Source organism: Microcebus murinus, chromosome 5 (genome assembly GCF_040939455.1).
Source record: "Microcebus murinus isolate Inina chromosome 5, M.murinus_Inina_mat1.0, whole genome shotgun sequence".
NCBI classification, from domain to species: domain Eukaryota; kingdom Metazoa; phylum Chordata; class Mammalia; order Primates; family Cheirogaleidae; genus Microcebus; species Microcebus murinus.
The window spans coordinates 77,335,117-77,360,089 of NC_134108.1; the positions used below are offsets into that span (position 1 = coordinate 77,335,117).

The 24,973-nt window shown below is 36.6% G+C and overlaps 1 protein-coding gene across 2 annotated transcripts in view; it reads left to right on the top strand.

The window, feature by feature from the left end:
• COL12A1 (collagen type XII alpha 1 chain) overlaps positions 1-24,973 on the top strand; it is a 113,654-nt gene that overhangs the window by 85,148 nt on the left and 3,533 nt on the right. For both annotated transcript variants that reach the window (XM_020287100.2, XM_012743162.2), the window contains exons 48-64: positions 576-614; positions 716-854; positions 3,044-3,186; positions 3,502-3,611; positions 8,040-8,189; positions 9,645-9,722; positions 11,018-11,104; positions 12,532-12,585; positions 13,620-13,715; positions 14,264-14,317; positions 14,695-14,748; positions 18,217-18,270; positions 19,716-19,787; positions 21,840-21,875; positions 21,979-22,045; positions 23,425-23,613; positions 24,617-24,685. In XM_020287100.2, coding sequence (XP_020142689.2) covers positions 576-614; positions 716-854; positions 3,044-3,186; positions 3,502-3,611; positions 8,040-8,189; positions 9,645-9,722; positions 11,018-11,104; positions 12,532-12,585; positions 13,620-13,715; positions 14,264-14,317; positions 14,695-14,748; positions 18,217-18,270; positions 19,716-19,787; positions 21,840-21,875; positions 21,979-22,045; positions 23,425-23,613; positions 24,617-24,685 — 1,491 coding nt within the window. The remainder of the gene's footprint in view (positions 1-575; positions 615-715; positions 855-3,043; positions 3,187-3,501; positions 3,612-8,039; positions 8,190-9,644; positions 9,723-11,017; positions 11,105-12,531; positions 12,586-13,619; positions 13,716-14,263; positions 14,318-14,694; positions 14,749-18,216; positions 18,271-19,715; positions 19,788-21,839; positions 21,876-21,978; positions 22,046-23,424; positions 23,614-24,616; positions 24,686-24,973) is intronic.

The following is a 24,973-nucleotide window of genomic DNA, read 5'->3' on the forward strand; positions in this document are numbered from 1 at the left end:
CTGAAGTCCAGAGTGGGGCTGCACTAGTGAAAGTGGGTGGGGGCTGGAGTTGTCTGCCTCCACTCCAGGTGGGCCTGGCTGCAGCTCTCTGGTACCCCTGGCTCTGGGGGGTATAGGGAGAAAACTGCTGCACTCTTGCTACATTACATGATGTTTGGTAGCCAGTATGAGGATCAGGGGCTTGGCAGAGAGGAGGGTTGGGGAAGGACAAACTCCTCCTACCTTTGCATAAATCTAAAATTCTCTGGGAGAGAAGTTCTTCAATCTATTGCAAAACATGTAAAAACTTCCTCTTTTAATTCTGTTTTATTATTCTTAGAAACACTGTAAAATTCCAATTGCACTAGAAAATGTTCAGAAAACATTTCTTCCACTGGTTAATAGTATAATTTCTCCTCCACACAGGAAGTCTATAAGAAATAACTTATAAAAATTAAATTGATGTTATTTTTAAATAAATAAATGAACGATTTCATTACTTGAAATATTACTACATATATTGCTACTTTCTGTGCATATATAATGTTTGTACATCATATTGGTGCATCACACTTAAAGAACATTGTACATTGCAGGTTGTCCTCTCATTTATTTGGATGGCTACACCTCACCAGGTAAGCATTTATACTTTTGGGCTAATTAATTCCAAAATTTAAGCAGTAAAATAATTAAAATGTACTCGTTTTAATATTTTCTTTTCTTTTCTGATGTAAAGGTTTTAAGATGCTTGAAGCATACAACCTGACAGAAAAGAATTTTGCCTCTGTACAAGGCGTGTCTTTGGAGTCAGGCTCTTTCCCCAGCTACTCAGCTTACAGGCTTCAGAAGAATGCATTTGTGAATCAGCCTACAGCGTAAGTGCGCCAACAGTAGGTTCTTTTTTTCTTACAATGGGCAAGAAATTTCTTGGAATCTTTCAGACTTCATAGAATCCTGGAACTCTAGAACTGTCAGAAGACTGCTTATGGATGACCTAGTTTGGTTTCCTAAAATACACTTGAGTTAATTGTTTTCCATCAGGTTATATAATGGTTTGCATGCAGGAGATTAAGACTCAAGCCTCATTATTCCTAGACCCAGAATCTCACGCTGGTACTGCAATATTATGGATTATTGACACCCTTTGGAGTTAAAGCTAGGGTTGTAGTTATGCTTCTTTTAAGCGAGGCTGTAAAAATAGGAAGCTGACTTATTATTTTGAACATTTCTCCCTGTGGTGCAGGACCGGATGGAATAAGCACAGATGTAGAGCAAGCATTCTTTTTAGTGTTTCAGACCTGTAGAGAATGAAAGGCTGCATAGTTTCACTTTGTCCATGACCAGACAGTCTGTGGCTAGTTTTTTTTTTTTTTTTTGCTATAAACATTCGAGTGCAATGTGGCTAGTTTTTATTGGCTGATGCTCTGGCAATCTGTTGGGTAACTCTAGATATTATTATTCTACTTCATGAAAGTTTGCACCTGGGCATAATAACTGAAATATGTATTTCTTATTCATTAAAATGAAATCCTTTGTTGAAAAATATGTGTTTTCTAGTTGATGGAGAAAAAAGAACAAGAAGAAAGAAAGTTACCAGAAATTTAGGACAGGGTTGGAAAATGATGTCTGAAATTTAAAGTGCTCTGAGAAAGCTGATGGAAAATTCAGATTGAAACCAAAACTAATTTATTTTAAGGAGGCACAGATTATATTGTTGTAGTTTGACCACATTGTAAGTGCCTAACTCTTTTATGGTTAACCACGTTGGTTCAAAGTTCTGGGTTTTACAGTGAACCTTAATATCCAGCGTTTAACCCTTCTAAGCACCTTAAGATGTGATTACTACATTTTAACTTTTGACAGTCTATTGTCCTTTTTTAAATTTTCTTTAATCCTTAACACTGTTTCGAGTCTAAGTGCTTTGAAGAGCCAGAACTTTTGACAGAGAGGAAAGAAGCATAAATGAAATGAAATGATTATTATTTTTTTTTTCACAAGCACTAGTTAACCAGGGAAGAAGGAGAAAAATGAGCTAAGTGAGAGCTGAATTAATATGGAGGAAATATTACTTTTAACATGGAATATTATAAAGATAGTTCTTGAACATATAGAAGGGATCATGCCAGCTTACCCAGAGCACATGTTTTAAGAAGCTAGACAGCATTATAGTCCAGAAGTACTAGTGGTGTGGTACTAGTACATGGAACTTTAGGAGACATTCCATCCATTCTGCCACAAATCATGGAGAAATACCTTCTTTTCTGTCTGAGAAGTGATTATCAAGGCCTTTTTCTTACCTTCAGGGAGAGTGTTATTAAATGGTCTTAGACAGAAAACCATTAATTCTGCTTCAAAGATTCCCCCAGAACAATGATTGACTCAACTCTGGAAGGACACATGGGACTGATTTTTTTTTTTGTCTCACAGCTTAGAGCCAAGAAACACTTCCTTATAATTGACTCACATTCTTTTATCATCACTAAACATTTGCACATGTACATGGCCTTAACATTTACAGATGGTTTGGTTTTGGGGAATATGAGAGATCTGGAGGTAATTTATTTGATTTCAGGGGAGTAATTAAGAAGTGTAAAAACTATTAGTGATAGAGAGAGAGAAATCAAAGCCTTAAGCCATTTTATGATCTCATATGCCTGACATTGTAAGTATATTTAGCAAAATTCATTCTCTTTAAATAATAGACAAAGTTATAATGTTTATCACTCTAAAATTATTATATAATTTTATAATCCTCTATGTGTCTGGAAAAATTAGTTATTAATAGTAGGATAAAAGATTATTTGGTAATTTCCCAGTTTTGTGAATTTATCATGTTATAAATAATCTATTAATATTATAATTTACATAATGTGTCTTTAGTGTTTGTTATTTTGATGTGTTTCCTAAATTTTTCTCCTTCTAAAGAGAAATCAGAAGGAGCTGGATTATTATAAATAGCTTCTAATACCACCCATAATGAGATTCTGGTCCAAAAATTTAAAATAGTCTCTGTTCCTGATGTTAAATCAAGCTTTTTCTTTCTTTCTTTCGTTTTATCCAACAGAGACCTACACCCAAATGGACTCCCCCCTTCATACACGATTATATTATTGTTCAGACTTCTCCCAGAAACTCCCAGTGACCCTTTTGCAATTTGGCAAATCACAGACAGAGATTACAAACCACAAGTTGGAGTGATTGCAGATCGTAAGGATTTTTCTATTATTTTAAGACACATGCATACATAGTTTTGATTATGTTTTCCCTTTCCTTCTCTTTTCTCTTTAAAAACCTTCTGAGTATATATATATGTGTGTGTGTATACATATACATATATATACTTGATATATGCTTTTATGTTTACACTCTTCCAAATATAAAACATCAGTAGATATTCGAATTGCATTTTATCACAATTGAAATTATTGCATTTTTGAGAAATCTCTATAAGAATTATTTGTAGATACTTTCAATAGAGTATACCATGCATATGATTTAATAATAATTTTATGTTGATTACAGCTTCTAGCAAGACATTATCATTCTTTAACAAGGATACAAGAGGAGAGATACAAACTGTTACATTTGATACAGATGAAGTAAAGACATTATTTTATGGAAGTTTTCATAAGGTAAAAATGTAAAATTATCTGAGTCTTATTTCTAGAAGAAAGAATATGGCTTAAAACTTAATTAATTTCTTTTATTATTTATTAAAATGTCACATTAAATTGGCAGAATCATAGCTATGTCATTTAAAAATAAAATCTTTTTTTTGTTTTTATTTCAGCATATTATGGAGGTACAAATGTTAAGGTTACATATATTGCCCATGCTAAAAATAAAATCTTATTTTAGAGAGTTTGATTTATTCAAAGCAAAGCATTTAAAATAAAACAATTCTACTAATCAAGAGATAATTACTATTAATATTTTGATATATTTTCAATGCTTATATCTTTTCAAAATTTGAATCAGATAGTATATGTGATGTTGTTCACCTATGTTTTGTATTTAACATTTTATTGTAAATGTTTATGTCATTTAGTTTGAAAGGCTTAATTTTAGTGGCTTATATTTTAATTGATAATATTATTCTTTTATATAGAACAGTAATCTTATGCTTGTTCATTTATTGAAAAGATACAAACAGACCAGTGAAATGCAGAACAAACATTTTAACAGTCTATAAGTTATCGATATCTACCAAAATAATTAAGATAAATGTTTATGAAATTAATTTTTTACATGAACACACTTATTCTCTAAAAACACAATTATCTAAAATATCTTGTTAAAAATTCTAAGATGCATTCTAGTGGATTGTTTATTGTTAGTGATCTGAATTAACTTTTTGTATATCAGCATCCAGAAGATAGTAGAAACTTTCTTTCAGGTTTCTAAAGGATGATTAGTTGACAAATAAGAAATACTTCTTCTTAAAAAGTACTAAAGTTGGAAGCATTAGAAATAAAAAGAACACTCTAGGTTAGGAATGGACTTTTAATGTACTTCTTCATGCATTGAATTACGTTAACAGGAATACCAGTTGTTGTACAAGTCTAAAGTTTTTCCATTGTGGCATGCAGAAAGATTAGCCCCCATACATAAAAGACAAATATTTCTAATTCAATCTGATTCTCAAGTGAAAATTGAAGAACGTTTCTCTACTTGAGAGTAGATTTAGCAGGATTTCTTACTGTTTCTACTTCTAAGGAATCTTGGTTTCTTTCCAGAATGTTTTCTCATTTCATGAATCAGATTCTTGATAAGGATGGTGAAGGACCCTCTCATCAAACTCAAAGAGGCTTCAGTATGCACATTAGTGATAATCCTTCACCCAAATAAAGGAAAAAACAAAAATCTCTGAATACAATAGTATATTTGCTTTAAAGTTTACAGACTTCCATGGTAAAGTGAAGTAAAAGAAATGCCTCATTGGGAAAACAAATCCTAGTTTGGCAAATGTTATTGGCTTCAACTGATCCTTATCCGATAATAGATGTTGAATCTGGCATAGTTCTTATAAACCTTTTTGGCTCATTGATACACCCATGAAACTTACATTTGACTAATTTTATAAAAAATCTATTTGATTTTTCCTTTTATATCCACTGAAGTTATTGAGAATTTCATCTCCTACTAAACAACTGAAAACCATTTAGTAACTTATTTTTAAATTTCCAACTTTCATGGAATGCTTCATTTTATCTGAGTCAAAAAAGGCAGCATTTTTCAGAGGTCTGTAGTAATAGTTACTAATTATTACAAATCAGGATAACTATTTTTTTTTGACATTCTCTTCTTCATACATTTGCCTTCCCAGAGAGATATTTGCATTCTTGGGTTTTATATAGTGCCTCTTTTTTTCTCCTTCCCACAAGCTCTGTCTTTTCTCTCCAGATTCTCTACCCTCTTTTTTCCATAATCCGTCCTTTTTTACTTTCTCCTTTCCTTTTTCACTATGCCCTTCCTCCTCTTCCATTCCTCCACCCCATTCTTTTTTAAAAAATAGCTTTATTGAGATATCATTGACATATGAAAATTGTATATATTTAAGGTGTACAATGAAATGTTTTGATTTACATGCACATTGTTAAATGATCTCCACAATTGAACTAATTAACATATCCATTACCTCTACATAGTTACCACTTTGTGTGTGTGCACGCATGTGCAGTGAACAGATTTGTTCTACTATCTAGTGTCTTAGCAAATCACAAGTGCACAATACCCCTACACCATTCCTTTAACCCACTCTTATTTATCCCATCAATTCAAGCACCACCTTTAGTCACTGTCAACTATTTATATTGCTTATTGAGCCAAGGATTCAAGCACTCTCCTTTGGCTTTCCCTCTAATTCCTGAACTGAATTTCTTCAATCTTGGGATGAGAATGAACAGTACTCTGAGAGCAGGACATTAGTGACAGTGATCGGGAGAGGGCCCTTTGGGAGAGAGGGGATTAGCTAAAACAGTTTAAATCATGGCAGACAGTTATTGCTTTTTGTGGATTCTCTTAAAAAGCTTAGTGTCTCCACTTATAGCCTTGATTCAGGCATTACAAAAGCCATCCATGTATCCCAAAACATTGTACTCCCATAATATTTTGAAATAACAAAAGGAAGGAAAAAAGCTTCCTGTCTCCTTTCTATTGTTAACAGATAACATAGATCAATGTGAGAAATGTAAAATAAGGGGAAGAACCAGAATAGGTGAAAAATAAGATTTTATAGAATGGTGGAGGCTGGGAAGGGAGATGAGTGAGAAGAAGGTACCTTTCTACTGGTCTGGGACCAATAAAGTTTGACAGTTAGGAAATAGGTTTATTACTCTGAATACTTGGGACAGTGATCTACAGATGAAGAGCTTAATCCAAAATATAATTATGCATGTGTTTAAAATACAATAAAGCTGGCTGAATAAATTATAGCAAAATGTGTTTTTAGGATGTGCTTCTTCATGGTTAGCATTGAGTGACAAGTGTACTTGGAATAATTTGGGTACAAATTGAAGCAGTTTTGATTTTGAAATATTTTTTCTGGATGCTGTGGTTTTTCAGATGCTCTCTGAGTGTTTGCTTCTGTGGTTGTTCATATAAGAGCCAACAAAGAAGTTTTATTTCTTATTAGCTAATAAATAGCCTAGAAATTCTTATATGATGTTCTTCTTGAATTCAATATTAGTTGATTGCCTTGGAGGAATTTAAACTTTACTTTTAAGTAAAACTGTTTATCACTTTTATATAAAAGATATATGTAATTCCTATTTATCATAGATGCACTAAACTAATGTTTTGGTGGTAATTCCATGTGGGAAAAATATTTAGTTTAAAAATAAAACTTTAGAAATTGTTCTTATGCTTGTTGACTGAGAGCATTTAAGGGAATTTCTGTTCCTTTTAACTTGCTGCCAAACTTTTCAAAGTAATCATCAAGTGCTTACTTGAGTATTTGTGCTGTGATAAGTGGAAACACTGAGCATGACTATGCAGTCAAGGATTAGCCATGACCATTTTTTATGTTGGTTAATACAAAAGTTTCATTGGTTATCTATACTAATAGATTTCTTAACATTCTCTGTATCTTTAATAGCAGACAAAAAGTAAATCAACATAAGCCCGTTTCCTTAAAAGGAAATTGAATACTAGATTCTACTGATTTCCAGAGTTTAATCTATATAGAAGACATATGCTAGTTCTTTACTATATTAGATATTTATATGGTGTGCTGGTTCTTTTTGGCTAAGACTGGAGAATAACAAACTAAAAACTGTATTTATTAAAATAAGTGATGGCTGGGCGTGGTGGCTCGTGCCTGTAATCCTAGCACTCTGGGAGGCCAAGGCGGGAGATTCACTCAAGGTCAGGAGTTTGAGACCAGCTTGAGGAAGAATGAGACCCTATCTCTACTAAAAATAGAAAGAAATTAATTGGCTAACTAAAAATATATAGAAAAAAATTAGCCGGGCATTGTGGCCCATGCCTGTAGTCCCAGTTACTCAGGAGGCTGAGGCAGCAGGATTGCTTGAGCCCAGGAGTTTGAGGTTGCTGTGAGCTAAGCTGACACCATGGCACTCGAGCCCAGGCAACAGAAGTGAGACTCTGTCTCAAAAAAAAAAAAAAACCACCAAAAACTCCCCAAAAAACTAAAATCAGTGAAAGACATTTGAGGCTCCTTTGTACTGAGTATAGTAATATATATATATGATTTATTAACCTCTACTTGGATGGCTCTTTATAGTTTACAAAGTCATTGTATTCACTGCATCTTCTCTTATCATCTCTGTAAGAATATATATCGGGAAAATAAGAAATTATTTATGTGTATATTGGATGAAGGAAACTGAGACCAGGAGTTAAGTGGCTTATCTAATTTCATATTATTAAGTGACACCACTGAGAGTGCAGTCTGGTTCTTGGATTTTTATTTCAAGACTCTTGATTTAGAATGAGAATGGCTCAAGAAACATTTTTTTCAAATCTGTGATCTGAGCTATGCAGAGTCAGCTAAATTTTTCGGTAGGAATTTTATAATGGAAAACAAATTATCTTTTTAGGTTCATATTGTAGTGACTTCAAAAAGTGTTAAGATTTACATCGACTGCTATGAAATTATAGAAAAAGACATCAGGGAAGCTGGAAATATCACAACTGATGGTTATGAAATTCTTGGAAAACTACTTAAAGGGGAGAGGAAATCAGCCGCAGTAAGTAACACGTTTTTATTTTTCTTGGTATCTTGTGTTAAGACTGAAATTGTATTTTCTAAATAGTTAGTTTAGTGAGTTTTATTTTATTTTTTCTCCATGAGTTTTAAATTGTCAAATCCCTTGGTCAGATGGAAACATTGGAAAAGTTACATTGAGAAAATATGCTGCCCACAGAACACGATAACGCACTTTACGTCCTAGAAACAAAATAAGATGTCAAGGCACCAGGGGACACCAAACTTCAAGATGTAGCCATCTTGAAACATGATCAATTGGAGATTACAACACAAATAGTTGCCAGCATATTCGGTGAAATCTAAAATACTTCCTTTTGTGTTCTTAAACGATAATTGTTAACACAGATTTGTGCAGTCGGGACATTAAGCATTTGTGGACGCTAGCTGTGACCATTGCTAGATCTGTGTTCCCTCACAGAGGAGGAATCACCTGTGAGTCGTCTGTCTCAGAAGGATCAGCGTAGCAGGGCAGCCAAATGACCCCATTACTCACAAGTTTCACTGGCCCAGGTTTGAGGCAGAAGCATGCCAACCCTGTTTACCATGCTATCTAGTAGTAAAAACTTAAATCTGAACTATTCATTGTACCAGGCTAATGGACTTCATATTAAATATCAGTTGATAAACATGTTGTCCTAAAAGCAAAGCTAATCTCTTTAGCTTCTATTATTTTTATTTTTAAAATGACATTATGTATTTAATTTAGCTTTCCTCCAGGGATAGGATTTTCTTCTAGATTCAAAAGGGGAATTTTTATTCCACAATATAGAAACAGTGAGTTCAAATTTAATATAATTATGATTAAAATCCAAACTTTTTGTTGAATGCTGGATTTGACATTTAAATAGAACAGTGATATCAAGTTTTTAAAAAGAATGACTGTGTTTAAACAACCTTTTACTTTTTATCAAAAGAGCTTTATTTTTAAACTGTAGACGGATAGAACGTATATGCTATATTGAAATAACTGGGGGTCATCAGAAAAGTTATTACTTGACCCCTAGGTATTAACTTTGGAAAAGAAGAGCATCAACTATAGAATAAGTGAGGAATGGTTCTTTAATTTAATGTTACTTTTCTACAAGGGTGGACTCTTGAAATTTGACTTCAGTGTGTGTAGTTTTCAAATTAATTTAAATATAGAAATTAATATTCTCTTAAATAAAACAAAACTGATGCACATATTTCATTTTAGCCAAGGAAGTGAATGAGGAGTGGGAATTTCACATAACACATTTCACTTTACTGTCTCTTTCTCTTAGGCATATGTTTTTAAGTTCTTTCCTTATGAAGTAAGAGTCACATTGCTCTCAAGGGCTTGAACCCTTGAGCGAGTCTGTGTGAGAAGTTGGCAAAGGTCAAAATGAGGAAACATTAGTAAATATAAAATGTTTTTCGTGCATCTTTAGCTGATGTTGCTGTTGGTTGTTTGCAGTTCCAAATCCAGAGTTTTGACATTGTCTGCAGCCCCGTGTGGACCAGTAGAGACAGATGCTGTGATATTCCCTCCAGGGTAAGTAAAACAGAACTGAATCCTGTCATGGCTTTACTAGCCCCCCGGGAATAAATCCTTGTGTGTGGGAGAGGAAGTAGCACTCGGCAGTTGCATCTCCAGGATGGAGCTAAGAGACACGCAACGCGTACGTGCTCACCAGCTACCCCAGCCCAGTGCAGCGCCTGCGTGCGATCCCTTTCTCACAAGCTAGGAATGCACAGACCATATCTGGAAATTCTCCCTGACAGAAAAGTCCTGATGAGTTAATGTGTTTGATAAAAACCCACTTACTGCCAAGCCCTCTTATTGCTTGTAAAATATCAGCACTTTATAGAACAAGGCATCACCTTTCTGGATATCTGAGATTGTTTAGGTGGTAGAAATAACCATCGTGTTTCTTTCTGAGATGATGGCTTTCCCTCAGACTATCTGTCTAGATAGCAACAGTTACAAAGTTGAATGTTGGTGGTGGATTTGAAGCTTTGGGCAAGCAAAGACCTGCATATATCCACAGAAGACTGTGCATGATGTATTCAACAGACATCTGTTGAATACCTGTGATAGGCCAGGCACTAATCTGTGTGCTAGGGTTACACCAGGAAAAAGTGAGTATTCCAGTGAAAGGCAGGGGTAGAGAAATAATTAACAAATATATATAGATACTGTGTTGTAGAATGAAAGTCCTAGGATGAAAAACAAATCAGCGTGAAGGGATGGATAGCAGTGGGGGGCACCATCAGCCTTCAGCGATAAGGCGAGATTTAAACAGTGCAGGTAATGGAGGAAGAGATTCCAGTGGTAGGGGACTGTAAATGCAAAGGCCCTGTAGCCCCAGTGTGTTCCAAATATCAGAGAAACATCAAGTAGATCACTGGGGCAGGAGCAGGGTGCAATCAAGGTGGAAGAGTGGTAGGCAGTGAGGTGGGCAGGGTCGTGGGTGCTGATTAGCAGAACATGGAGGGCCTTGTAGGTCGTGGAAAGAATTTAGATTTTTTTTTTTTTTCTGAATGAAATGGGAGTTGCTATTTGACATACACAGCATTTCTCCAACACCAGGTTAGAGAAAGTTGGATTCAATTACCAGTGGCCCCAGTGGTTTTGTAAACATTTGTCATGTGAGGTCTCCTAAAGCAAAGCATAAAAAAGACAAAGGAGCAAAGTGAGTTTCAACACAGGACTATTTGTAGTGATAACTAGAAATGATTTCTTCACGGTGTGAAACACTCTTCCTTATGTATGTAAGTGGGGGGTGGGGGATGGGAAGTCTTTTTTCCCCCTAAATGTATAGATAAATATTCTTTTCAAAATTTCAGAGAGATGAAGCAAAATGCCCTGCTCTGCCAAACGCTTGCACATGTACACAGGACAGCGTTGGACCTCCAGGCCCTCCAGGCCCTGCAGTAAGGAAACTGAAATAATCCCTTTGGCTTTTCTTTTGAAAGTTTTCATGTGCTCATCTGTTTGCCAATATGGTTCCATACAATGCTTCCATCCATCCGTGTTTCTAGGATAGCACAAGCTAAATTGCAGACCATCTTCGTAGTTTATTTAGATATCTGGAATGGAGTAAATCAGGAAGAATATTTGGTGCTGGTATTCAACCCATTTCTTCAGCCATGAGGGAATATGATATTGGCTAGTCTTCAAGAGCTTTTCTCTTAAAGATATGAACCTGGGTTTCCATCTGTAATTATATGACTGAAAATTCCTTACCTCTTCTGAAAGCTTCTTGTATCTATGGGATATAGCAATGATTGAGAGGCTGACCCAAGAACAACCTGAGAGCCTAGTACATATGCACCTTATGTAGCAGACATATCATGAGAATAACATATGAAGAGGGTGGTCAACATACATGATGACATCATGAACTCTGGATGAAAGTGTTGGGGTTTGGATGAGAAGACTATGACCAGATTTATTCATGGGAGGAGGGAAGGCCAAGAAAGTACAAGGGAAAAGATTGAAGATTGCAGTGACAGACCTCATTGATTAATGTGGAACCCCTCGATTTGGTCAATCCAACATCTGATTGGGGCCAGTTTTGAGGAATAGAAGTGATAGCTCTAAGCCCTGTTGGCTGCTTTTAAGAAAATGGGTAACATAGGAACAGCTCAGGGATTCACGGAACACCAGATTTTACTATACTTGGGTCATAGCTAATAATGTAAATTGATTTTAGGTTGATTGTAAACCAGCTCCTTATAGACAGAATAAAAATTTCACTGGAATTACCATCATTTGTTAAATAATAGTAACATAGCTGATTTATATTTTTGCAATCATGAATTTATATCCTGGATTTGATTTAGACGTTTTTGAGAAGTAGGGATTTATTTTTCTCTCTAGTTGTGAGGTAACATTATCGGATATCACTGTTATATTTATTTCCTTTGTTTAGTGGTTTCTGAATTCCAATTACTTAAGTACATGTTCTGAGATTCTGAAAGATTTAAGATACTCTTCTTTTTGCAGATTATTTTCCCTGAAGAATATAATTCACATAATTCCAAAACACATTTTTTTCTTTACTGTATTCAAGTAACATTTGCTTTTCTCAATAAACCTCACATTTTTGAACGGACTTCAAATTTTGCTGACAATGTTCAAAATGTAAAAATAAGACACTTAAAATATACAAAGCTTTAAAATTCTCTTTCCTCACGTATTTTTATGACATGAAATATTTGCTTCTATATTTTGCAAATGACTGTAGAAATACTGATTGTCTGGAGAATGCACTTTTTCTCGAAGTACTTTTTATATATCAGCTTCTTCTTACTTTCCTTATGTTCACTCTAAAATGTGCTTTTACTGTGTATTGCAGGGAGGGCCTGGTGCTAAAGGTCCCAGAGGTGAAAGAGGTATCAGTGGGGCAATTGTAAGTATATTTTAGAGTGCATTTAAATTTTCATCTGCGTGTTGAAATGTGGGTGTTCAAATTTCCATGAAGGGCATATGTGACCTTGAGTAAGTGAGTTCAGGTTCACAGTGCCTTAGGTAATATAGTTACCTCTGTCTTGTCTCTGGATGTCAAAATGATGGATTAGACTAGCCAGAGAAAGAAATGCATACAATGCATCTCACAGCTGTAACCTACAGAAGAACCTTAAGGGCTCTTCCAGAACATGGGGAAGCAAGGGGGGTGCCCGGACCCCAGGAGGAGCAGAATCCTGCTGGAAAACTGGAGCCATAAGGAGTAGTTCTGCTTCTTTTTTTCCACCTGTCTCAGTAAAAATGCTGAGTGGCTGCCTATGCTTTCACTAGAGGTCACCCACCCCTTCTGCCAGTCCCACACTGATCTTCTATAAGACAACTCAAGCTTCTCAGGGAATATTTGATGAAGATAATGTATAGATTTTGGTCTTAATGTCATTAAGGATGAGATAATCTGGGGTGAGATTCAATTGCTAACTCAAGTCTGTCTGACTCCAAGTTTGTGCCCTTTCCACCTAGACAGATTGCAAGAGAGCTCTAGCACGGGCATCTCACACATTGGTATCTCGATTTATATATGCTTCAGTCCCAGAAATAAGCCCAAGTCTAAGAGAGATCAGGAATAGCTTAAAATAAATCAAATCCAATGAAATTTGAGCTTTGATCTCATATGAATGTATATGTATAAATATGAGTGCATTATATTCAATGTATTTTATTAAAAAGTCTACTTCTAATAGAATTTTTATGGGAATTTAAGTGCTCTCATGAATATACTGTATTTTACATTTTCTCTAATGGGTAGTGAAGGGAAGAAAGGGATGATATTAATAAATACTTTTATAGATATGCATTTTTAAAGTGTTTGCCAACATTGTATGATTGATGTCTTAGAGTTATGAAGACAAGCGTCTAGCTGAATGTTGGCACAGGAAGGATTGCATTCCTTTGTGGTTGTCTCTCTCTTGTATATTTTAGGGGCCCCCTGGTCCTCGTGGAGACACAGGTCCTCCAGGCCCGCAGGGTCCTCCAGGCCCCCAGGGACCCAATGGACTCTCTATTCCGGGAGAACAAGTAAGCACAAAGGCTTTCTGTGTTCAATGAGAATGGTGGATTAACACTGAGTTTAACTGGAACCTTTTCTCTATGTTAACAAACTCAAATGTTTTCTCAGAGAACTCGACAAAATTAGTCACTGAGATAACATCCTATGATGACTGTTATTTCAGTTCAGATATATAAATAGTACACGTAATAATATAAAACTGTGTAGGAAAAATTATGGCAACTTATTTGACCTTATTAAAAATGTCTTAAAAGTAATGCAAATATCCCTTATGTTAGACCATGTTCTTTCAAAGTAGGTGTACTATCCCATAATTATATAAAATTACCTCATAACCTTATAAGTGGAAATTATCATAGCATTTGTAACTTAAAAAGTGAACATAAATCCCAAAATGGTTTATTCATCTCCTTTCGAAAGTACCCTTATGTGCTCGTCTCTGAACCTTTGCACTGGATTTACGAAGTGATGAAGATTTCGTAAGTGACTCATGTCTTCCCTTTTCACGTAGTCTCAGTGAGACGCCTGAGAACCGCTTTCCCATTGCCTACTCTAGGGTCGCCAAGGGATGAAAGGCGATGCCGGAGAGCCAGGACTTCCAGGCCGATCAGTGAGTTGATCTCGAAGTTGCCTTGTCTTCCCTCTGCCATGTATTGTTTGAAAAGTTGCCTTTGTAGTGCCTCAAAAGGTGAGCCAAGGTGAAGCAGCAGAGCAGAAGGAGGCTGGTTGTGTGCTTCCTGGTATTTCTAGTTCGTACCGTGGTCTGAGTCTCAAGTGTGTGCTGCTCAGTTCCGGTATCTGCTTGGTGACTGGGCAGCTACTGTATGTGTGCCTGGTACTGTGCTTGGCTCTGGTTTCCTGTTTCTTTACTGTTTCAGAGTCCCTGTGACTCTTCTCTAAAAAAGCATTTTGGAGAATAACAAGGATCTTTTTTCACACCGGAAGTATATTACAGTGTTTCACTTGTTTGCTTCCTTCCTCCTGCAGGGGACTCCGGGATTACCTGGCCCACCGGGACCCATGGGCCCTCCAGGCGATAGAGTAAGTTCTCTTGGGCAGGCTGTAATGACACTGGAAATGATATTGCACTGTTGCCTATTAATCAAACACCATCCACAATCCAGTTTGCATGGCTGGAAATGTGGACTTCACACATCTTGTGCAAGGCTGCAAAACTAATGTCAGTGGACCATCCTACATCAGGGCAACCCCAAGGTCTCTGAAACAAAATGGTGGGAAGCTAGGGGAGTCCTTGAAATTTTAATTGTGGGAAAATTTTTTATTTTGTCATATTCAGAAAAAGAAGTCCAGAAAAGGGGTTTAGCTGATTAAAAAGAGATGTAAGAATTGTAGTAAATTGTTTTCAATCCCCAAATTAAAATCTTTGTTATGAGACAGCTTTTATATAACTCTGAGAGTCCCTTGACTTCCATGATACTTTTTGTTTCTGTGCTGTTTTAGGACTTCCTCCCTGTACCTTTAGAACTCTGATACTGCTTCTAGGCTTTGATGATGAGGCAGACAACTGATATTTAGTAGGGACTTTGCCCATTTGTGGCAGCTTTCAGGTTTGCTCTTGACTCAGGGTGAAAGCAGTGCAGGAAACCCAATCTGTTCTAGGACAGATAAATGAGAAGCACAGTGAACATGACCTCTGTGCTCCATTCATCACTGTTATGAAACATTTGGTTCCATAGGAGACCATGAATGCTTCAACGAAAAGAACCCAGAGATTTAGAGTTGCTCAAAACAAAGGAACTAATGACTTTTAAGCATCTTATGGTTCTGACGATAGTCTGAAAGTAGGCTGTGTTCTGACTAATAAATCAATAATGACAGAAATGACTAGCAGCAGGATGCGAGTGAGCCCGTGCTGTAACGGCTGCCACTAAACATTGAGTTGTTAACCTTAATACCTACAAGACACACCATTGGTCAGAGAGGCAGGTAATTCAGATGGAACAAAGACTTGCCCAGCTGATACAAAATGGAGGAGGACATGCCAACGAACTTGATTTACTCCCGTGCCTCTTTTTGAGTTTGAGGGAGACAGAGAGAGGTCAAAGAGAAAACTGTATTGCCTGGGATCTGGGATATGGAGGTGGTACTGACATACATTCTTCTGACTCTTTTGAGGCTGGCACTTTAGTTTTTTTTCTGAGTTGTTATTTTATAATATAGGATAACAGTGAGAGTACAAAGGGTGCCAAGTCAGTATTTTTGATTAGAAAACAAACCCCAAAATATGGCAATCAGGAAGTGTTGACAGGCAGACTTGCTTGCTGCTGCTGCTACTCCTGAAGCCTGTATCCATCGAATCCACCCCAGTGTGGGCTTCATGTAGAGATGTGGCCAGTCCCAAGTGCACTTCCCATCAACACTCTTTCTAAACTGTCACCACCATCCCTGCACTCTTGAAAAGTATGGGACTGGGAGGCACTGTGCTTTTCCATTCTCAAACTCTAATCTGTGTCCAACTTTGTGGTGAAGCCATCTAGGTCTCCTGAGATAAGGGCAAGGACATTTTTCAAGAAATCATTTTCCTCTTTCCTTCAGAGCTTTGTGCATTTACCTACTGCTTAGTAAACTACCACTAAATGCTGAAAGGAGGGTGTGAGATATAAACAATTTTGAAAAGTTAGAAATGGTCTTCAGCACAGATGATTTGCAAAATGAGGCACAGCTTTGGAGACTATTAGATAGTGACAAAAGAACCACATGTACGGACATCTAATAAATGGGCATCTGTGAAAATGGCCACTGGTCTTCTCAGCCTCCCTCACGTGGGTGGAAGTAGTAAAAATTGCTACAGCTTTGAAGCAAAAAATGAAGAATACTGTATCACAAATAGCCCTTCTAAGGATATCAGAATAAAATTCTTACTCCAACTTAGGTATATATTCTATAAGTTTCTGAAAAAACTTTTTTTTTTTTTTGCAGGGAGGAATATTTCTAATGAATTTTAAATAAATAATTTAAATGTCCTCTACTGTAAAATCAGTGGGCTAAGAAGTGTGGATACTTAATGCAGGAAGGGATCCAAATGATCCCGATTTTTGTTAGAATCCAGGTGTATGGATGAAATGATCACTCTTACTCTCTGCAGAAAATGAGACCCAATCTCCTCTGACAGAGGAATGCAACAGCCATAAAATACGACCTGACTCAGAAATCCTCGGCTGGATTTCAGAGATCCGCTGTTGGGAATGAATTCTAACTGAGTAGCACGATGACTCATTCCAGGCAGAGGTCATTTGGCACTGTAGAGAGAGAGAGCGAGAGAGGGAAAAACCCCACGTAAATGCAGGCGCACCAGCCAAAGGAGCGAGCCTTCGAGATGTGCTTTGTTCCTTCCTGGTCACTGACTCTGACTCAGCTCTGGCCTTTGTGTGAGAAGAGGAGAGATGGCTACTGAAAAATTAACTACTTATCATGACGACTGAGGATTTCCTGTCTTTTGAGCAGAGAGCAGTTAAGACACCATTGCCTCTTTTTTTTTGTGGGGGAGGAGGAGAGAAATTCGCCAGGAGTGGAGACAGAAATAGTCCTGCCCTAGCTGTCTGGCAGTTGCTCAGGAAATAAGGGAGTTTTCTAATCAGGTGGTTGGCATTCAGTCTCCATGTCTGGATGGCAGGATATGAAGCCTCAAGACCATGTGTTAAAATAATTATATCATGTATGTTTAATACATATGTTCTTAGATGAGGGGAGGTTTAAATGCTAATGTAATAAACTTTCATTTTAAGCACTTACTAGGAGCTTAAAATTGGTATAATTGTTGGAGTAAAGGATTGTTTGACAAAATATGATGATTCCATCTTAAGGGAATTTCAGGCTTTAGAACATGATGTATTGGCTATTAGTTATTACAAATATTCTACTAAAATGTTTGGAAGCTGTGTTAAAAGCAACAGGGAGAAATTCTTATGGTTTTGGTGGGGTGGAGGGTGCTGATATAATAGAAGAGAATGAAAGTGTGGAGAATGCACCAAAGGAAGTAATGAATTTAGGGTGAGAGCTTAATTCCCAGCAGACAAGGCCAAACTCTTGCCACCATGGTATCATCTTTTGGGATACACTTCCTTTACTCAGCAGCATTCCTTTCGTTCCACTTTGATCCTTCCTGGGCCAGTTTGCTGACATTGACTTTACCATAGAAAAGGTCAGTCTTCCTCTAGACTTCTTTATACTCTTAACAAAAGCAAAAACTAGTATCACGAGGAAAGAAATCTACCTTCTTGGCGGAAGGTTAGTTTGGCTCTTAAAATGGTTTTATTTATACCTGTACAAATGAGTTAGCATAACAATTAATTATTCAGTAAAAGGTGTAAGTGAAATCGAATGGTTTTTTTTGATGTTTGTCTTTATATTAAAAGCTTACCTGCCGAACAGCACATTGTACTAAATATTTCTCTTCACTCTTCACCCATAGCAACCTGTTTAGCATCTTTCCTTTTTTCACTTGCTCGTTATCTTGCTAACCTCTAGTTATTTTCATTTTTACAATAGGGCTTCACTGGAAAAGATGGTGCAATGGGACCCAGGGGCCCACCTGGGCCACCGGTAAGAACCAACTGGGTTACTTTGTTGTCCCCTCACCCTACCCTCTGTTCTCATTTGCTAGGGAAGAGTCAGGTCACTTGCCTTTGGAACACATTCCATCTGTGCTGTGGGGTATATCATTGAGGGAGCTGTTTGTTTTTATTTTTCTAAATCAAAATGTGCTAGAGAAAACAGATGTGTTAAAATACAGAGCCTTTTTGTTTAATCAAGTTGTATTTGAAAAAAAGAAAAAAAAAATCCTTAACTAACTTGGCCACTAGCTGGTTAGTGCCTCTGTTCCATCATCTGCACATTGAGTGGTTGGGTTTTATGCCCTCAGTGGTTACTTCTTGTTCTAGAATTTTAAAAATTGGTGGCCTATTAATATTTGAATTTCAAGAGCATTTATTACTGAGCAACCATCAGTTGTTCTAAGGAAGTAAGTTTTATCCACAACTAAGACAAAGGGTCTTCTAATTAAGATCTTTGGGGAAAATACTGAAGCTAATGATTTTGAAATGAGCATGCATACACATATGAGATGCATCCAGGTGAGATTAAATTCGAGGTGATGGATACTCTCCATGTCTGTGTGGCAGAAAACGAAGCCTCAAGACCATATGTTAAGATAATTTTATTATTTATATTTTAATACATATGTTCTTAGATGGTAGGATTCAAATACATAGTAAACTTTCATTTTAAGTATTTACTATGAGCTTAAAATTTATATAATTGATGGAGTAAAACATTTTTTTTTTTCAAAATCTGATGATTCTATCTTAAGGAAATTTTAGGCTTTAGAACATGATGTATTGGCTATTAGATATTATAAATATTCTATTAAATATCTGGATGAAATATCTGGAAGCTGTGTTAAAAACAACAGGAAGCAATTCTTATGGTTTTGGTGAAGTGAAGGGTGTTGATATGATAGAAGAGAATGAAAGTGTGGAGAATGCTCCAAAGGAAATAATTAATTTCCAACCTGAACGCAATTCCTAGCCCACAAGGGAAGACTCCGCCACCATGGTGCCCAACTTAGCATAAAACTGGCCACTTTCTTAATTCTTCCCCAAAGTTTTCAACCTCTGTCTTTTGAAGTATCTTCTGGTTTTGTACTAGAAATAAACTAAAAAATAGGAATTGCTTTCTGCAGATCCACTTTGTAACCAACTTACTAGGATCATAATTATATATATATATATGTATATATATATATATGCATGTATTTTTCAAATGGTCTCAAAATATATTTTAGAACTTTACAGCCTGTCAAGATTGAATTGGAATTTTCAAGATGTTTTCCTTCTTGCTATCTTAAAATTTGGTTTTATTCCTCCTTAATGTATAATTATGTGCTATTTCTTTTAAAAGCTTTTAAAACAGGCTGTACTTTGTTAGTTTACTTTAGATGGGATTTTCCCTTTGTCATAACATTTCCTTTCTCTGCTTGTGTGTTATAGGGAAGCCCAGGCTCTCCAGGAGTCACAGGACCGAGTGGGAAACCAGGAAAACCCGGAGACCATGGCAGGCCAGTAAGTGGACAGCCTGCATGTCTATCTGCAGTCATTTCACCTTGGACATAAATAATGAGAACTGCAAAACTTTGTTCTATTTAGGTTATCTCTGCTGTAGTGTGTTTGAAGCATTTGTTAAGACCGTGCTAAACCCATGCATTTGACGCAGTACTATTTCTAAAGTTTTTCTCCCTGGGCTATTGTAGTATTTTAGGATGAAAACTGTGGTCATTGGGTTTCTTTAAAGGAGAATGAGATTACAAGCCAAGACACATATTTCTGCACTGTATAAACACTCAGAGCTGGGTCAGCAAAATGATTCTTTTTATTTAGGAGTGGTATGCTGCTTAAGATGGAAAAATACATGATGATGGCGCATGGCACCTCCTCTGTCCTTAGTTTGCAAATGTTAACCCTTTGGCAGCATTATCTAGCTGTGCCATTTGCTCTTTTTTCTTTAGTTGAGGATGCTAGCACACTAGTCCCCAAATTAAAAGAATTTATTGACTTTAATTGGTCACTTTACTTTTTTTATACTGTCCTGCCCCACTTTACAGCCAGCTTAACTTTCTCTTACTGAGATGTTTTGGCTCAAATCACAGTTGAGATGGTATTTTTGCATATCTTATATTTTCAAATTAGTGTCTCCAAAACTGAATTTGAAGTTTCTAATATATCCACACACATGTGTAATTACTACTGGGCTTCATTTTCTTTATAGGCTATTCCTTCTTTGTATTTATGAAGTGTAAATTTATTTTAAGCAGTTTTTCTGCTTTAAATTGCATTCTGAAATATAAAAATCTTAAAGATACTTAAATCCAACAATTAGCAGTGACAAAAATTTATCAGGGCTGTTCTCTAGACAGAACCTCTCTTAAGCATTGTTCAAGTTACATAAACCCAAGTTTAATAAAAAATGTAATATCAGACAAACTTAGGATAGAATATTTATGTGACATGCCTTGCTTTCTATGGTTATATAAAAGTAACCAAGCAACATAAAGACAGAAGGGCTTCTGATATGCTTATAATCTGTGCATACTCTAGCATGTGAGTTTTGTTACTTTCTTTTCCTTAATGGATCATGGCAGAAAACTTGCAAAAGTAATTTTAAAAAGTACAGGAAACTTTTCTACTTATTCAGAGTTCTATTTCATTTTACTATGACTGCAACAGAATCTTTTTTTTTAATTATTATTGCAGCATATTATGGGGGTACAAGTGTTAAGGTTACTTATATTGCCCATGCCCCCCTGCCCCCTCGAGTCAGAGCTTCAAGACGTGGTTTGGTATGGGACATTATTTGAACATCTGATTTGTCAATGGTTTGGAAGTTCCTTCTGTGCCAGCAGTTGGTAGCCTGGAAGTATACTACTGAAAAACAAAAACTTGTTGCGGTCTAAGGAAAACTTTTTCCAAGACCCCTCATGGTTAGTGAGAGGCCTGTGACAGAATAGGGACAAATATTCAGTGGTTGTGTTTGGATGTCGGACCATTTGGATTGAGTTATTTAATAAGGAGACACTGGTTCCTTTTCTACCCAATGCACAAAGAATCACTGTAAGATGTTAGAGATATATACTGGGCTAGGGAGTTGACAAAAGTCCACTGGTTCTTAGACTGAATAAAGATTAACCTCATGGACATTCCACAATAACCAGCTGAGCTAACCAACCATGATGATGTAAAACACAGTATGATGGCACATGGGCAATCTCGGCACATGGGCAATCTTCAAATGTATTTTACTTCCAAGCCTATACAGGGAATAGCGTTGTAAAACGTATGCATGGTACGTAACTTTTATAATTGTGACCATAAAATTCACATCTATGCATTGTTTTGGAGAGCATGTGCTTCTTTGAGAGAGAGAGAGAGAGGACTTATATTTCTTTTTACGGAAAAGCAAAATGTAACATGGATATAAATGTGATATGCCAATTTTGCTAATTTGTTAGAAAGCAGACCTTGTCCTCTTTTATCATCATCATGTCATCATTTTATTACATAGTCATCATTATAGACCATATTTGTCAGTTTCTAATGTATGAATTTCCTATATTTCAGGGTCCATCTGGCTTGAAAGGAGAGAAAGGCGATAGGGTATGTATTTTTAAAAATCTTACCTTTATTTTGTGTGTTAAACATTAAAGTCTAAAATGATAGAAGTGACATGCTAATAATTCTCATTAATTTAATTAACAAGGGAGACATTGCTTCCCAGAACATGATGCGAGCAGTTGCAAGACAAGTCTGTGAACAATTAATAAGCGGTAAAATTTCTTTTTATTGTATGAATGGTTTTTTAATTAATTGCAGTAAAATGTGGAGTTTAAATCATAAAGTTTCTAAGAGAGATGTTTCTGTTTCATTTTTGATGACCTCTTGTTTTCATACATTGTCAGTTTTGTATCTGATTAGAAAAAGCTAATGATATTTTAAAGATTGTCATTAAGGTAAAATAATAGACTGTTATCTTTATATTCAGTCTGACACAAAATCATATTTTAAAAGGGCTTTTCAGTTTCCATATTAAAAATCCTAATATAAGTTCCATCACGGTATATATGGAGGCAGCAAACTTCTTCAGTCCTAAGACACTGGATCCTTTAAGTTGCAACCTTTAAATTATTCTATGACCTTAAGGAAGTAAGCCTACTAACCAAGATTAATTTGATCATAGAAAGTCAATATTTTTCACAGACTCTTTCTTCTTCTTTTTTTTAGACAGAGTCTCACTCTCTTGCCCAGGCTAGAGTGCCCTGGAGTAAGCCTAGTTCACAGCAACCTCAAACTCCTGGGCTCAAGCCATCCTCCTGCTTCAGCCTTCCGAGTAGCTGGGACTACAGGCATGCGCCACCATGCCCAGCTAATTTTTTTTCTATATATTTTTAGTTGGCCAATTAATTTCTTTCTATTTTTAGTAGAGACAGGGTCTCACTCTCGCTCAGGCTGGTTTCGAACTCCTGACCTTGAGTGATCTGCCCGCCTCAGCCTCCCAGAGTGCTAAGATTATAGGCGTGAACCACCACGCCCCTTCTTCTTCCATGAGGCCTGTTAAATAATAAAGCTCAGTGCCTACAGACTGAGAATGGGCCTTAAACCCAGGGCTCCCTCTTAATCAGTGTTTCTCAAAGTAGTCTTGAGAAACACCTGCCTTAAAACTACCTGGGTTGCTTGTTAGAAATTAGAGTTTCTGGCCTGTGCCCTAAACCTAGCACATCATTATCTTTGGAGATAAGGCCCAGAAATCTATATTTTTTAATGTACCCCAAGGGCAATTCCAGTTTGTACCAAAACCTGATTATCATTGCACACACAAAAATGGCATAATTTTTTAATTTAAAAAGTGTCTTTTTTGAGTGAAATCATTGAGCAAAACTCAAGACCTTATTTCAGAGCCACATTAAAGTTTCATCACTTTTTTGTACTCATAGTAACGCTTGTGGCTTGTAGGTCATCTTTTGTGGAAACAACTGTTTATCAGCAACCATTTTGTACCGGGCCACCGGATTTAAGATTCTCATTAGAATGTTTCCTGGAGGGGGATGGAAGGGAGATGGATTTCCCTAGACACTAAGAGAGAACAGTTTCACTCTCTCATCCCTCCTTCATTGGAATTTTTACTAGCAAGCCTTATTTCTATTTGTAGGTCAGATGAACAGATTCAATCAGATGCTGAATCAGATTCCAAATGATTACCACTCCAATCGGAACCAGCCGGGCCCGCCTGGTCCCCCAGGCCCCCCTGGCAGTGCAGGAGCCAGAGGAGAGCCAGGACCTGGGGGGCGACCAGGCTTCCCAGGAACACCCGGAATGCAAGGACCGCCTGGTGAACGAGGTGAGCATTTCCGGGTGCTGCACAGAGATAAAGGAAGGAACCTGCAAATGTAGGAGCTGGGTCCGGTGGAAAACATGCAGAAGATTGAACTTGGCAAAGTGTTTGAACTACTTGTGTCTGGACAGTCTCAGAAGAGCCATCCGTCTGTGAACCTGTCTCCCTCCTTAGGCAACCTGCAGGCCATAAAGATGCATATCTTAGAAAACAGCAATGCTTTTGTCAGGAGGTCTTGGTAGCTATAATGCTATTTTCTGATTTTTTTTTTTTTTTTTGGTGGTTGTTGTTGCTATTGATTGGAAAACCTGTATCTTGGCAAACTAAATCAGGCACCAAAATCTTGTTAATTGCTGGGACTGTGGCAAGAGTTGAGCAGCAGCTGAATGTGCTTAAGTAGCCCTGTAGTTTTAGATCCAAATTCTTTTGGTTCCTTTATTCAGGCCCTGGCACCGCACTTGTATTTTTTTGTTGTTGTGTGTTTGTTTTTACTTTAATTTCATGGTAGACAATTGCAGTTGAAGGAAAAGAAGAAAAGTAGGATTATGTGATTCCAGATGTTTCAGGACTCTAGGGTCCCACTTTTGTCAAAAGAGTAGTTAATAATCTAGAGAAAACTTAAGCTGTTTCCATGATTGTGATGGTTTAGATGCTGTAATGATAGGGCTACAAAAGATAAAATACCTTTTAAGATGCTTTTTAATGAGTTATAACTATTTAGTCAAGATTTCTATTCTTAATTACTATTTAAAAATATATTAAACGTGTTTTTTTCCGTCAAATATTTTTTTCCCTTGACTTGTAGCCAGATTTGTTTCTTGGCCATGAATCTGGAATTACACAAATGTCTAGAAAGAATTTGGCTTAAAGAGTGAACTTCTGTGAAAAATTAGGTTCTGCTTTCACTAAGGAAACGAATTACTTTAAATTAAGTATTATCAGTTAAGATGAAAACTACATGTTTCCAGATAATTTTTTTCCTATGCTTTCTTTTTTTGTTCTTCCTTAGGTTTGCCGGGAGAGAAAGGTGAAAGGGGTATTGGATCTCCAGGACCTCGGGGGCTGCCTGGCCCCCCAGGTAGGTTCACTAGCACATCTAATAGGTAAAGGGTATTAACACTGAGTGGGCACGCAGTCCCCAAGAGAGTCACAACTTCATCCTGTTAGCTTTGAGCATGTGTACAGTCATGGCATGTGTTTTAGCAAGAAGTTCAACTTGCATAACCTCTTTATTTTTATGTTCCTTTTGTTCAACAAATGAATGTGTATGTACATTAACTGCAACTTTAATATATGAGGGAACGAGTTTTAGTGAAATAGAGAGTTGTTTTTGTTTTTGGAGAATTCCTATTTGTTTTTATGGCCT